At 38.8% G+C, this 13,398-nt stretch overlaps 1 protein-coding gene across 1 annotated transcript; it reads right to left on the minus strand.

Annotated features, from left to right (window-relative positions):
• Positions 1-3,044: 3,044 nt before the first annotated feature.
• Positions 3,045-13,004, minus strand: LOC142194900 (gastricsin-like). The gene is made up of 9 exons (XM_075264334.1): positions 12,889-13,004; positions 10,699-10,840; positions 9,017-9,134; positions 7,074-7,204; positions 6,276-6,475; positions 5,881-5,988; positions 5,066-5,210; positions 3,872-3,970; positions 3,045-3,354 (listed from the first exon to the last, which is right to left on the minus strand). The coding sequence occupies exons 1-9, from the start codon at positions 12,942-12,944 to the stop codon at positions 3,202-3,204; spliced, it is 1,152 nt and encodes a 383-aa protein (XP_075120435.1). The 5' UTR covers positions 12,945-13,004; the 3' UTR covers positions 3,045-3,201.
• Between the last annotated feature and the right edge of the window lie 394 nt (positions 13,005-13,398).

Raw genomic sequence — 13,398 nt, forward strand, 5'->3', positions numbered from 1 at the left:
AACAGTCAGGAGCAGTCAGGAGCCTGACCGCTCACAACACCAGCTCCCACACCACTCTCCTCATCACTACCACTGGAGGAAGAGGCGGATGTCTCCTCCAGATCTTAGCAACAGGGAGAGAGTAGGGTCCGGTATGACGCTCAGAGGTCATACATAAAGGGTCAGGGATCGATCATGTAGATAAGAGAAACTTTATTGTAATAAACATAGTACAGCACAACGTGTTTCGGGTTAAAAGGAACCCTTTTTCAAGTGCAAAATTTCACTGTAAAGATGGAGAAGAGTAAAAGCGATTGAGTGTATTGCTAAAAAAACAAAAAACAAACACAAAACCTGAGACAATAGACCCAGGGAGACATCCTACCCAATATCAATTGTAATAGATAAATACAGCTAGTCAATAAAAACAGCTAGTCAATAAAACCAGAATTGGAGAAACCTACATTTTGGTTCAAGTTTCAAGTATTCACAGAACCCCTATTATGAGGAATTCATAAATCGAGTGTATATGAACATATACAAACATGCAAATATATACATACATCCATATATCACATTAAACATAAAAGTTGTGTAATCAAATTCATGAAAACCATTCTCCTAAATGAAAAGAACTAAATAAATAAATGGATTTTACCCTTTAGGAAATATATACATCTAAAAACAGAAACAGGGTTGTTCCCTGACTTAAATTAGATTAGGACATGATGATGTCTGGTGAATAGACCGTCTCTATTGTCTCAGGTTTTGTGTTTGTTTTTTGTTTTTTTAGCAATACACTCAATCGCTTTTACTCTTCCCCATCTTTACAGTGAAATTTTGCACTCGAAAAAGGGTTCCTTTTAACCCGAAATGCGTTGTGCTGTACTGTGTTTGTTACAATAAAGTTTCTCTTATCTACATGATCGATCCACGACCTCTGAGCGTGGACCCTACTCTCTCCCTGTTGCTACGTTTACTTCCCGGTTATCCGGTGTATGTTGAAGGAGCCGCTGCCACTCTCGCCTGTACTACCTATTAGACAACCCAGACCTTGGGTGTTGTGTTTCATTACTATTCAATCAGGTGAGAGGCCAATTGGTCATTGTTATAAGTCAAGACTTGACCCATCCCGACAGTTTAATACTGTACTTAGTGCGCTCGGTGTCTCTCTCTTTTTTCTCCTACAGATCTTGGCTGGGCAGTAGCTGCTGACTGTCCAGTAGTATCTCGTCCTCACAATATAGTGGATCTGAGCCCACAGCATACAGTAATTCTCTAGTTGAGCAAACATAAAAGGACAGAGGCAGATTCAGGATACCTGAGGACACAGAGCCTGCTCCTGGGCCATGAAAATTAAGGGTTGTTTCTGAAGAACCCAACAACTCTTGACTGGGGTTGTCTGATGTGACTTGGGATGAAGTGGATGCTAGTCAAGACACGACCGCAACTTGACGCAGGGAACTCAGACCTCTGAAAGTGACCCCTGCTGCCACACCCCCTTACTCTGTTGTGAACTGAGCCTGCGCCAGAAACATTTAGGCCTCTGGTGCTCCCCTGTGCATGACCTGTCGCCTCTCTGCCTGACATACTTAGAAATAGCCTGTAATTGTATACTCTGCACACAATGGCTAATGAGCCCCTAATTGTTTTTCCCCACTATTAAATACCTTTAAAATAAAAGTGAGCATAACTGGTAATTCCAGAGATTGCTGGCTAAGAATTCTTGATTTTTGCCACAACTGTATTGAGAAATGGCCTGTAATTGTATACTTGCAACAGAATGACTAATTTGCCCCTAATTTCTTTCCTCCTATTGAACCCCTACAAAAAGGCGTGATGAGCTGAGTGCAGGTAATATTGGATGATAATTCACTAATTTTTGCTGTAAAAGGCTTGTTGTGTTCCACCTTAAACACACAGGTATGAGTAATAACAGCAGTATAGCGGCAGTGAACACTGCAATGTGTATTAAGTTTCTTTCTGTTAATGATGCAGCAACCACCCCAAATTCTTCTTTGATTTCCTCCCTACACTTTCCCTTCACTAGCAATCCTCTTTCCGTGAACTTTAATTTGTTTTCTAATACTGTCCCTAGCTCCTGCTCATGTCTATCCCTGCAGTAGGAGTGATGTGAAATGATGGTACCTAAAATGGCCGCAAATTTTTATAGGACTGTGACATCACCGGGGCGGCTGGCTGCTGATTACCTGCACAATTGTCATTATGGGTGATCCTGCGCTCCCAGAATTCCCTGGTCTTTGCATGCACAGTGGCCATTTTATTAAAAAATGCAATTTGATGCATCGAAGCGTGAAAAAAAATCTGCATTCTAGGCGAATCGAAGATTTCCTCAAATTCGGTTCGAATTCCACTTCTGCAAAATCGCTTCACTCATCACTAATTCTGACTATTGTTTAATGATTCCTCACTGCCTTCTTTCCTTTAATATTTTGATTCAGTCTGAGCACTGTCTTCTTCGCTGTGACATAGAAATTGTGGCACTGCCCTTGTCAGGGCAAGAGTTTTTACTGAGGACACACAGGGTGCAGACTAAGGTATAATAGGGACAATACCTGATGTGTTCCTTGGATGCTTCATCCCTGCTGTAAGAGGGTACTTTATGTCTCTTTGACTTTGGTCTTTATCAACACTGTGGAGGCTATATTTGAGACTTTTTTCATGTATTTACTGTATTTTATTTTATTTTCGTCTAAAAATAATTAAAATAAAAATAAACTATTTCTATAAAAGTATAACTAGAAAGATTATCTATCTCTAAGTAAGGGCAGACATAAAAACATGGATGACCTTACAGTTGCAAAGATATAGCCAGTAAATTATTACATCCCTGGGATCTCTAAACTGTGTAAGATTGACATGTGTGTGTAACAACATAACATTTGTACCATCTTTATTAAGTGCTGGGAATATTGTTGGCAAATATAATGGAAATACTATAATTCCGAAAAGTGTTGGCAAATATAGTGGAATAAAAATGATTTGTGATTTTCCGGCAATTATCCTTCATTCATCAAAGAGTATAGGAAACAAGAACAACAATGTCATTTTTTGTAGCCAGTTTATTGCTAGAAGTGGTAGACAGGGATATTTAGCATATAAGAATATTCCACATAGTATTTTGCAATCAAATTAACTGATAGATCATGTTATTGATCACAATGTTGTCCTTACAGTCTTAATCCCAGGCAATCTGGCTATTTATGCCACTGGAGCAAAACCAATACGGTTGTTTCCAAAATCAAAGACTGAATAATATTCCCTCAGGAAAACATCTCCCAGGATCCAGAGAGGATCTCCATTCTGAGCTGGAAGGCTGATGTCTAGGAAGTTGGCATAACAGTATCCATTCTCCTAGAACATTGACATAAACGTAATGTTATTATCAGTATATCAGAGAAATCTGAACAGGTTTGTATTATGATATAAACAAAATAAAAAAACAATTCTCTTAAAAATAGATAAGGATGGATTCACATCAGCAATTAAACTCCGTTTGGGGATTCCGTCCCCAAATCCGCTTGAAAATTGCAGAGAGAAGTCCTGCAAGCAAGACTTTTCTCTCTGCATTTTTTGGGCGGAAACCTGGCAGACCCCATTATAATCTATAGGGTCTGCGGTAACTGCTTTTTAAGCAGATTGAGTTTCCGTTCTTCGGGTCCCAAGTGAACCCAAAGAACGGAAACCCAAACGCTAGTGTGAAAACTTTACAACAGAGCCTGAAAATTAATATCTATAACAAACAAGCTACAATATAAAGTGAAAAATATTTTGGAATCTTACAGAAAATCTTTACACACTACAATATTTGAATTTTTTTAAGGCTATATACAACTGCGCTGCTATCAGAAGATAAGTTTTAAGTTCTTACCTGAATGATGTATGCAGATGGCTGCAAGGGGAAGGAGACACCATTGATGGTGAAGCTGAGAGTTGGCATATTCTGAAGGTTGTTGCAGTTAACATAATACTGAAAATGGAGAATATATTCACTAAGTGTGCTGTAAATCACATATCGACCAGCATATTTATTAATAATTAAATGTTGCAATTTAATCAATATATCATTTCTTATTATGTAAATATCAATATAAATAAAATATAGTTTTCCTGGTCTACTATACAACATGTTTACTAGCTATTAATCAGAAGGTATCCTTTAAACCAGGTCATGTTCCTAAATCCTCCAATAGAAGCAAAAAAGTCCTACCAATTGAACTGCATGTTACCTCAGTGACCCCATAGCCAAGAAGTAGTTTCACAAGAATGAACGCTATATATTAGTGTGTAGAGAAGTTATGGAGGGGAAAATATGTAATGTAGCTGTCCTGCTTGTGCATAAATCAAATTTATCTGAATCGCCACCATGAAATGCTATTTTCCTTGCAGTGGATTATAGGGGTTTGTCTCACAAAGAGTTATTTCTGATAGATGGTTGACCTCTACGAAATGTATAGCTAACAAACTACAGATAAATCTGAAATTATAATGCGCAGGCTATAGCTCTAAGGGTAAGTTCAGACGGGGTTTTTTGGACCGGAACCTGAGGAGGAACCTGAGTCCGGAACTTAAAGACTGGAGGCCGCCTCAGGTTCTGGTCCAAAAACCGGGTAGCCGTGACTGAAAGCCGGTGCACTGCATTGGCATCCAGACGTGCACTCTGTTCTGGACTAGGCCCAATGAATGGGCCTAGTCCGGAGTAGGTAGTGTCTTCAGGCCGATGCATCAATGGGAGCTGTCTTTTTGGTCAGGATTTTGGGGTGGATACGGCATCAAAATCCTGACCAAAAAACTCTGTGTAAACTTACCCTTAATGGGTTAATCCTATCTCATCTAGTTTGGCTGAGATGGTAGTATGGGATTTTTGGAAACTAACAGGCAAAATTGCTGTTTTTGTAACCCCTTAGAAGTAAATAGGAGTTATGGAAAGATCATATCACATCCATGAGTAGTCTTTTCTGAATCTTTTAAAATATTCCTTTAGTATTTGTAGTATTTGTCCCTTTGCTGAATTCTTATATGTATTTTAAAAAAATTATGTAACATTTTTACAAAGTTATCTTACGTTTCCACTCTGTGACTGGATGCCGAGGTATGGCAGGAGCTGTTGCATATATGTTTGGGGAATATTCAGTTGAGTGGTTCCAGTATCTACGATGGCTTGACAACCATTGCTACACCAGCCAGTAGCTTGTCCATTGATGGAAAATCTGTAAAAATAAACTTAATTTAGTATATAGGTGAAACAATCATTATATATAAATGTCTATCCATTGTTTGTAGGATTCTTATAGTTAAGACAGACAGACAGCTTTGAGAGCTTCTATGTAATGTGGACATGGAGATTTGTCATTAAACTCTAGTTCAAGGATATTGAACTGTTTGTATATGGCTGTAGTTTTATTGTAGTATTGCCATAATTTATACATTATATGCAGCAAATGATAGGAATAACAAAGTAAAGGCCTGCTATAAATGGATTTGTGAGTATTAGGCCTAGTTCAGACAAGTATATTGTACCCATGTTTAACCATCCCAGCCCCAGCAATTCTACTGAACAGTACCAGAGTTATGGTAGTTCATACCGGTCATATTAAAGTTTAGAATTTTCAAACCAACTTCACCCTGATAATTTAGTCAACACTACTACACAAAACCCTAGCCAAGATTTATAATACTTAGACATCTAGAAAGTCCACATGTGTATCCACAAGCTCTACTGTGCTGTCTGTCAATCCGGTATCCAGAAATATAATAATTGCGAAATCACTCGCATAACTTTAATGTATATCTCTGCCCAGCAGATGTCTGAATATGACTTGGATAAATAAATCTTGCAGGACATAATAAATAAATGATATTACAGTATAGGAAACTTACTCCTGGAGAGCCACCTGCCAGTACAGCTCGTTGGAAAGTGGAGCCCAGCTTATTTGTCCAGTGTAAAGGTTATTATTCACACCTCCAAATACAACCTCACCGGATTGGCTGAAAATAAAAATGGAAAAATATTAGATGACTAGAACTAGGGCAGGCGGCCAGCGTAATGGCTGGAGTGTCATTCTGGTCAACAGAGCTTATTGTTCAACATATTACTTTGGAGAGCATCAAGGAAGACCATCTGTATGTGCACCAGTGTACCGAACCGTTACATAAATGTAATCTAAACAGGGTTAAATAATGAAGGTTTCTTTCAACAAACTTAACATTGATTAACATTATTAGTTTATTCTACTGTATGTAAATATTCCATGAAAACAGAAGATATATCTTACCTGCCAAGGTAGATGCCGAAAATGGGCTGATTCAGGAGGTTCTCCTGCAATATTCCTTGCATCACAGTGGTGGCGCCACCAACTGAAAGACCAGGATAAGCTAATCCCAAGATACCATCAAATGGCGAGTAATAGAAGTTACCAGAGGGTTCAGTTATGGTCAAACCAAATTCTTGATTTGTGATGGTTAAACCTTGAATCTAAAAAAAAAAGGTTAAATGTATAACTAACACCGATTGTACTTGCCACAACAACAGACCAATTGTGTCATTTCATTTATACTAAGGCCTGGTTCACATCTGCATTTAGTATTCTGCTCGGGGAGTCCACTTGGGGACCCCTTGAACGGAATACCAAATGCATTGACAAGCAGTGAGTTTATGAAAGCACATGGACCCCATAGACTATAATGGGGTCCATGTGTTTTCCGCACTGTGTCTGCACAAGTTATGCGGAAAGGAAAGTAGATCATGAAGTACTTTTCTCCATATATATTATAGTCTATGAGGTCCGTCTGCTTTCATCAGTTTGTCAATACATTCGGTATTCCATTTGGGGGTCCCGAAGCAGATTCCCCGATTGGAATACTGAACGCAGATGTGAACCAGGCCTAAGTAATCTGATCTAAATTGCCATTGTCTTTTTGGCATATCATGCAATTTTTTTATTTTTACAAACTTTGTAGCTTTCATTCTATTCTATGGAACATGGACTGAGTGACTAGAAAAAAAAGCCTTGTGAAGCAACCTAATGAATGCTAAGACTGAAAGTGTAACCTGGTTATACACAATGACTTACATAGACTGTATCATATCCAAACACTCCAGTGACACTGCTGGCAACATTTCCACCTCCATATCCCATAGTAAAACGCTGTCCATTGGAACTGTAGGTTGATGACTGGCTTGGGTTAAATACATGATGGTTTGCTGAAAAATATATATATTTCTATTACTTGTGTTCCTTCACAGTGTAGCAATACTGTTTAACATGTCTTTGCAACAAGCATAACATATAAATATTATCACTTATAAAGGCTGGTTTCATACAAGCTTTTTTGTGTTTGTTTGCAATTTTAATGTTTATTTTTCATAGTTAAAAAAGTGTTGTTAAAATTCTGCAGACAGATGTTACAGGTTATTCACTTAGAAAGGAAATTTCAGGCTTTTTGCTTTTGATTTCATTATAGGGAAAAAAGGTGGGGAAAAAATTCTGAAAAAATGCTATGTATATAAAAAACCCCCACAAAGGGCATAAAACAGCATAAAAATGCCCAGCAATACAGGTGTTTTTATGGTGCTTTTTTGCATGGAAAGTCTGTTCTTATGCACAGTTTACTGTCATTTTTGTCTTGGATTTACCATTCATTCACCCTACAGCAGTAAAAGCATCTGTGGCTTTTCCGCCCTTGTAAATCTTCCATATGCTTAGATTTGTGTGTGGCTTTATAAGTTAAATGAAAATCAGCAACTCTGACATATCTAAGCCTACCTTAATTCAACCACAAGAATGTACAAAAATTACGAAAAAGTTGTCAGTGTTTCTCAATGTATCCTCTCCAACAAGTGGTGATTTCAGAATCTCCTGTATAGATAATCATATGGCAATGCACTGACAATAATTGTCATTTGTCTACTAAATGGGTTATTTAGCTCCATAAACACAAAACTACAGGGAGTAGTTGATGTATGTGTCACTAAATGCTGGTAATACATCAATTAATATACTAAACTGGATAAACATAGAAATAGTCCAAAACAGGCCAAACAAACTAAATGTGAGCAAGGCTCTGGGTCTGTATGGATTACACCCACAGGTACTTATAGAACAGTATTCTAATTTTTAGAGATTCTCTAGTGACTGGTACATTGCCAAGGGACTGGCGCAAAGCTAATGTGGCACCTATTTACAAAAAGGGCTCTAGGACTACCCCAGGTAATTATAGACCAGTGAGCTTAAAATCCATTGTGGGGAAACTGAGGGGCTTTTAAGTGACCATATACAGTAGTATGTACAGTAACTGTACATACTCCTGTATATATGTTATAAGTGACAGATATAATTCCACAGATATAATTGACATGCTGCAATTTTCAAATATGTTCAGTCTATGGAGGATGTACATAGTTTATTAGCAGATTTGGACAGACAGTGCGTTTGGGCATCCAAATGAGGTTCAATGCGGATAAATGTAAAGTTATTAATATGGGAAAATAATCTGCATGTAACATATGTCCTCGTGGGAGTAAAGGTGGGAGAGTCACTGGTGGAGAAGAACTTGCGTGTACTTGTAGATCATAGACTAAATTACAGCATGCAATGTCAATCAGCTGCTTCTAAGGCCAGCAGGATATTGTCGTGTATTAAAAGGTATATTGGACCTGTAGGACAGGAATGTATGGGCAATATGGAGCTCAGTTCAGGGAACTAGTTCATAGAAAAGAAGTCAACAGAGGGCCACACAATTGATAAAGGAGTATGGAGGACCTCACTTATGTCTATGGAAATTCATAGACTGTCCTGCTTGTTCCCAGGAAGTCCTGAAATTCTGACCAGTTGGGAGAGTTGAGAAGCAATGCTATATTTTTGTTCTTTCAGTAATAGGACATTTGGTCAATTCTGGGTGACAAGTAGTGATGCTAACCAATGACATACATTATCCATACTACTATGAACAAATGATTGTGCGAGCATGCATTTGTAAGTCAAGGACTGTATAAATGACTGTACAATATACTCACTGCAGGCTGTGCTCTGACAGTAGGTAGATGGGACCCAGAGGTTAGAGGAACCGGTGTCGAACAAAACCAGGAAGTTCTGGGGAGGTGTTCCAATACTAATTTGTCCATAGTAATATGTCTAAAGAGCAAACATATACATAAGATTATGAGCAGCAGTATGATACAAATGTAAGTACCAGTTGTAATAAACAGTGATATAAATCTTTTTCCAATGATATTCTACATGTACTTGGTTTTTTATTGTTTCTTTATTATATATTGTATTTTGCTTCTGCTCTACACTAATAAACATTATGAGAATTTAGGAAAAACATTACATTTTTTGCAGCATTTTTCTCTGCATTTTCCTCCTGTATCAAATATACAGGGAAAACAATCACAATTCTGCAGCTAAAATCAACAAGCTTTTCCATAGCTTTTATTGTTTGTGATGTATGGTTGAGATTAGTGAACTCTCATTCACTTTGCAGGGATTGTAAGGCCGAAGCCCCACATTGCGGAAACACAGCTTTTTTTTGTTGCAGATTTTGTTGCGTTTTTTTTTTTTTAGCCAAAGTTAGGAGTGGTTTGAGCAGAAGGGAGAAGTATTAGAACTTTCTATATATTTCCCATTCCTTTTGTGGCAACTCCTAGGTATGGCTCAAAAAACGCAGCAATCTGCAATAGAAGAAGCTATGTTTCCGCAACGTGGGGCCTCAGCCTTAAACTGTATAAAAACCATTACTTGCAACGGCAGGGGCAAACCTGCCCCTTTCGCCGCCCGAGGCGAACTACAGAAAGCCGCCCCCCCCCCCCCGCCAGGAGGAGGGGGCAGAGCGGAGGGGCGAGTCGGAGCGCAGGGGGCGTGGTGAAGTGCAGGGGGCGGGGCTTAGCGCAGTTCGCCGGCAGAGAGCAGGCACGGAGATGACCTGCTCTCTGCCTGAGCATGAGAGGAGGCTGCTGGGGCAGCGCTGCTCCAGTGGCCTCCCCAAACCACCGCTTGGTGCTAAGCCAGTCCAGGACAGCCAAAAATTCTTTGTTTCCTCAACATGGAGCCTTAGCCTCATGGACGTTTCAAGGAATTCATTTATTACAATATTGTTATTATACCATAGGCCATCAACACCTGATAAGTAAGGGCTGACACCCAACCCCCGCAATGATCAGCTTCTCAGTAATGCTGCGGACAAAGTGCTATACAATATATTGAGCTTGAAGCAGATGGCTTTGCACATTGTATAGTGGCTGATACAGCATTACCACAGCTCTGCTCCCATTGTACTGAATTGGGACTGAGCTCTTATAATACACAGTAGCAGTCCTGAATAGCTTATCAGTGTGGGTGCCAGGTGTCACCCCCACAACAATCAGATATTGATAGCCTATCCTAACAATAAGCCATCAAAAATAAATCCCAGCAAACCTCCTTTGCAGAGTATGGGACACAACTCACACAGTCAACATTGTGGTGGTTTATAGACTAGATCTACTCTAAGAAATTAGATTCTGACCAGCCACTTATTCCCCCAGCTGCCCTTTATCTGTATTAGCAGTCCATCCATAGTGTCTCCTTAAAGCTATAAATGTATATATTTGTAGTTACAACAAGACTGTTTGAAATGCTTACACCTTTCTTCTACTTTTCCCTTACTTATACACATTTAATAAGTATAATAAGTTCTGTATGAGGAAATCTTACATACATCAAAATACATGTTCTCAGAAGCAACAGCATATCCTGAATATTTTTGAGACAGATCAATCTTGTGAGTCTTCAGGTATTCATCCAGGACTCCAGCTTCACGCATGTTCTGCCGGATGGACTTTCCCTTAGTCAGTGGGACTCTGAAAAAAATCCAGAATTAGCACAAATCTCATGTGGTATCATTACAGTAGTTTGTGGTTATTTAGGAGCGCAAAGTAAATGTCCAAATGTAAAAGTTTAGTATACTATGGATATTCTCATATGGAATGTTACATTTAATGATGTATGGACACATTACTGCAGGCAATCTGAATAGGGCTCACAATCTAAATTCACTATCAGTATGTCTTTGGAGTGTGGGAGAAAACACACGCAAAGATGGAGAGAACATACAAACTCCTTGCAGACGTCATTGGCAGTATTTGAACCCAGGTCTCCAGCACTGCAGTGCTAACCACTGAGCCACCATGCTGCCCATAGGTTGCCAAAGTCTGTGTAAGGCCAAGGCCCCACATGCTAACACATTGCGGTTTCCTCACAGAGCTTTATACAGAAAGTTCACAGAGGTTTCTTCAGCGGATTTTCTGCTTCAATTATACCTATAGGGAAGTCGTTGGCGTTTCCGTAGATAGAATTGGTAGAGTGTCCGCTGCACATATTTTACTGTAAAGTGGGGATACAATTCACTTACTGCCACAGTGGGGCCCCGGCCTTAAATTCAAAAGCTTGATAGCGTTGCAGATTGAAGAGGACTTTTCACCACCTCTGAATTCCTACTTTTTGCATTTCCACTGATTTCAGTGCAGTTGATTTTTTTTTTTTCTCTAGCTTCCACTTTTCTAAGCAATCATTTCTGTTTTCAGCACCCAATTTACTAGTTAGGTTCTCTACTGACAGCTGGGTGGTCCTGGGCTGGAGCAGACAGACAAGGACCACCCACCTGATTGTAAAGGACATACTTGTATTAAAACTAACATAATATCTCTGGAACCATGGGGACTAGAGTAAAACTCCTAAGTGTGTCAGAATCAGTGGATTGGTATTCATTCAAGGGTGCAAATAGTAGGAGTTGATGGTGGTAATAAAATGTCCTCTTTAAGGCCAGGTTCACATTTTTCCATGACTGAGTGTCCAGGCGTGATTACAGATCTACTATCTCAAGCTCACTCCTTCATAGATCCTTTAGTATCTGCAATTCAGTTGAGACACTTAGCCATAATAGGGGTGCAAGCAATATGCCTGTGTAAAACTGAGCTTACAGTATATTATCATAGCCTGGTCTGATGATATGATATAACCCGATATAGGTTATGTTTAATCTTCTCTCTATTTTATCAAAGTTGTTTCGGTTTGTTACAACTGTGCTGGACTATTGGAGCTACCAGAAAAGATAATTCAGAGGATCCATCCTACAGCTATACATATTATGGCTTTGAAATAGAAAAATTGGACCCCAGCAGCAAGTTTTTCACAAATGGGATTGTCTTATATTATACATCATAGGCCCTATTTGGGTGGTCTTATTCCTGTTTTAGAACTTTGGCACATTGGGTGGTTTTCTGGTCTCGTGATGAGCAAGTGTGGCCTTGTCATTCTGTAAATTTATAAAAGACTTCCATAATGTCCATGTCAATGCTTTAGTCTTTCAGCTTTTCCCCTAATATACTATGCATAAATAATAGAATTCATCAAAAATCAACATACATAAAATTGCTTTGTTGGAAATCCTTATTTCTATCAAGATATATAGATAAAAGTAAATATGTGCAAATAAGTGCCATGAACAAAGTGTATCATGATGTCTGCAAATTGCTGTGTAAATTTTCAGCACAAGCTATTTACAATTTTTCATTTCTACATCTGCAATTGCTTTATTTTTCCTTGCTATCGCCAATTTTCCCCTGTACAGTGCATTTGCTTAGACTATACACATTTGTAAGGCTAAGGCCCATACATAACAAAACGCAAAAAAAACCCAACCCAAAATGGAAACGCCAGGTACATTTGGCATGCTAACAGAATCCCATCCACTTTGCAGGTAGTGTAAAATGCTGTGTTTTTGTAACATGGGGCTTCAGCCCAATAGTTTTTGTATATGCCAGTCCATAAAAATTATTTCTGTAGTTATACATCTAAACTGCTATTCAGCTTTGATATTAAAGTAATTTCCACATGTAATGTTACTTACCTCACAATCCCCTCTGAGAGGTGTAAGCAAACAAGTGCGAAAATCAAAACCTTCATGACTGCGGTTTTCCTCTAACCTCGTACCAGAAAGAACCTGGCTGATTTCTGCCACTTGCACGGATCTTTTATAGTGCGCACCTCCTACATAATCACTTAACACATGCTTGATATCTTTTATTGTTTGCATTTCCTATCACACAATAATAAAATACGATTAAGATTTACCAAAAACATAGTATGTCTTCAGATAAGAAAATAGCTTAGTTATACAAAGCACGGTTGCCATAATTTATAGTTTGGTTAACCTTCAGGCTAACTCATACTGTAGGCTGCCATACATAATAGTGTCATTTTAGTCTTTACTCACAACTGCAGATCCTGTCAATATATTGACCAAAATAGCGCAGCATGCTGTGCTATTTTGTCTGGTAAAATACCAGACTAGAACCTATTATAGTCAACAGAGTCCACTGGGTGTCATTGGTGTCCATTTTCTAAAGTAGGGGTAGGC

Source organism: Leptodactylus fuscus, chromosome 2, assembly GCF_031893055.1.
Source record: "Leptodactylus fuscus isolate aLepFus1 chromosome 2, aLepFus1.hap2, whole genome shotgun sequence".
Taxonomy (NCBI): Eukaryota; Metazoa; Chordata; class Amphibia; order Anura; family Leptodactylidae; genus Leptodactylus; species Leptodactylus fuscus.

Bases quoted from the DNA above. Each gene is read 5' to 3' on its own strand.
- LOC142194900 (XM_075264334.1), bottom strand. From the start codon at position 12,944: ATGAAGGTTTTGATTTTCGCACTTGTTTGCTTACACCTCTCAGAGGGG. The intron at 10,841-12,888 runs GTAAGTAACATT...GATTTTTTTCAG, and splicing joins CTCTCAGAGGGGATTGTGAG to AGTCCCACTGACTAAGGGAA. The intron at 3,355-3,871 runs GTAAGAACTTAA...TCAATGTTCTAG, and splicing joins CATCTGCATACATCATTCAG to GAGAATGGATACTGTTATGC.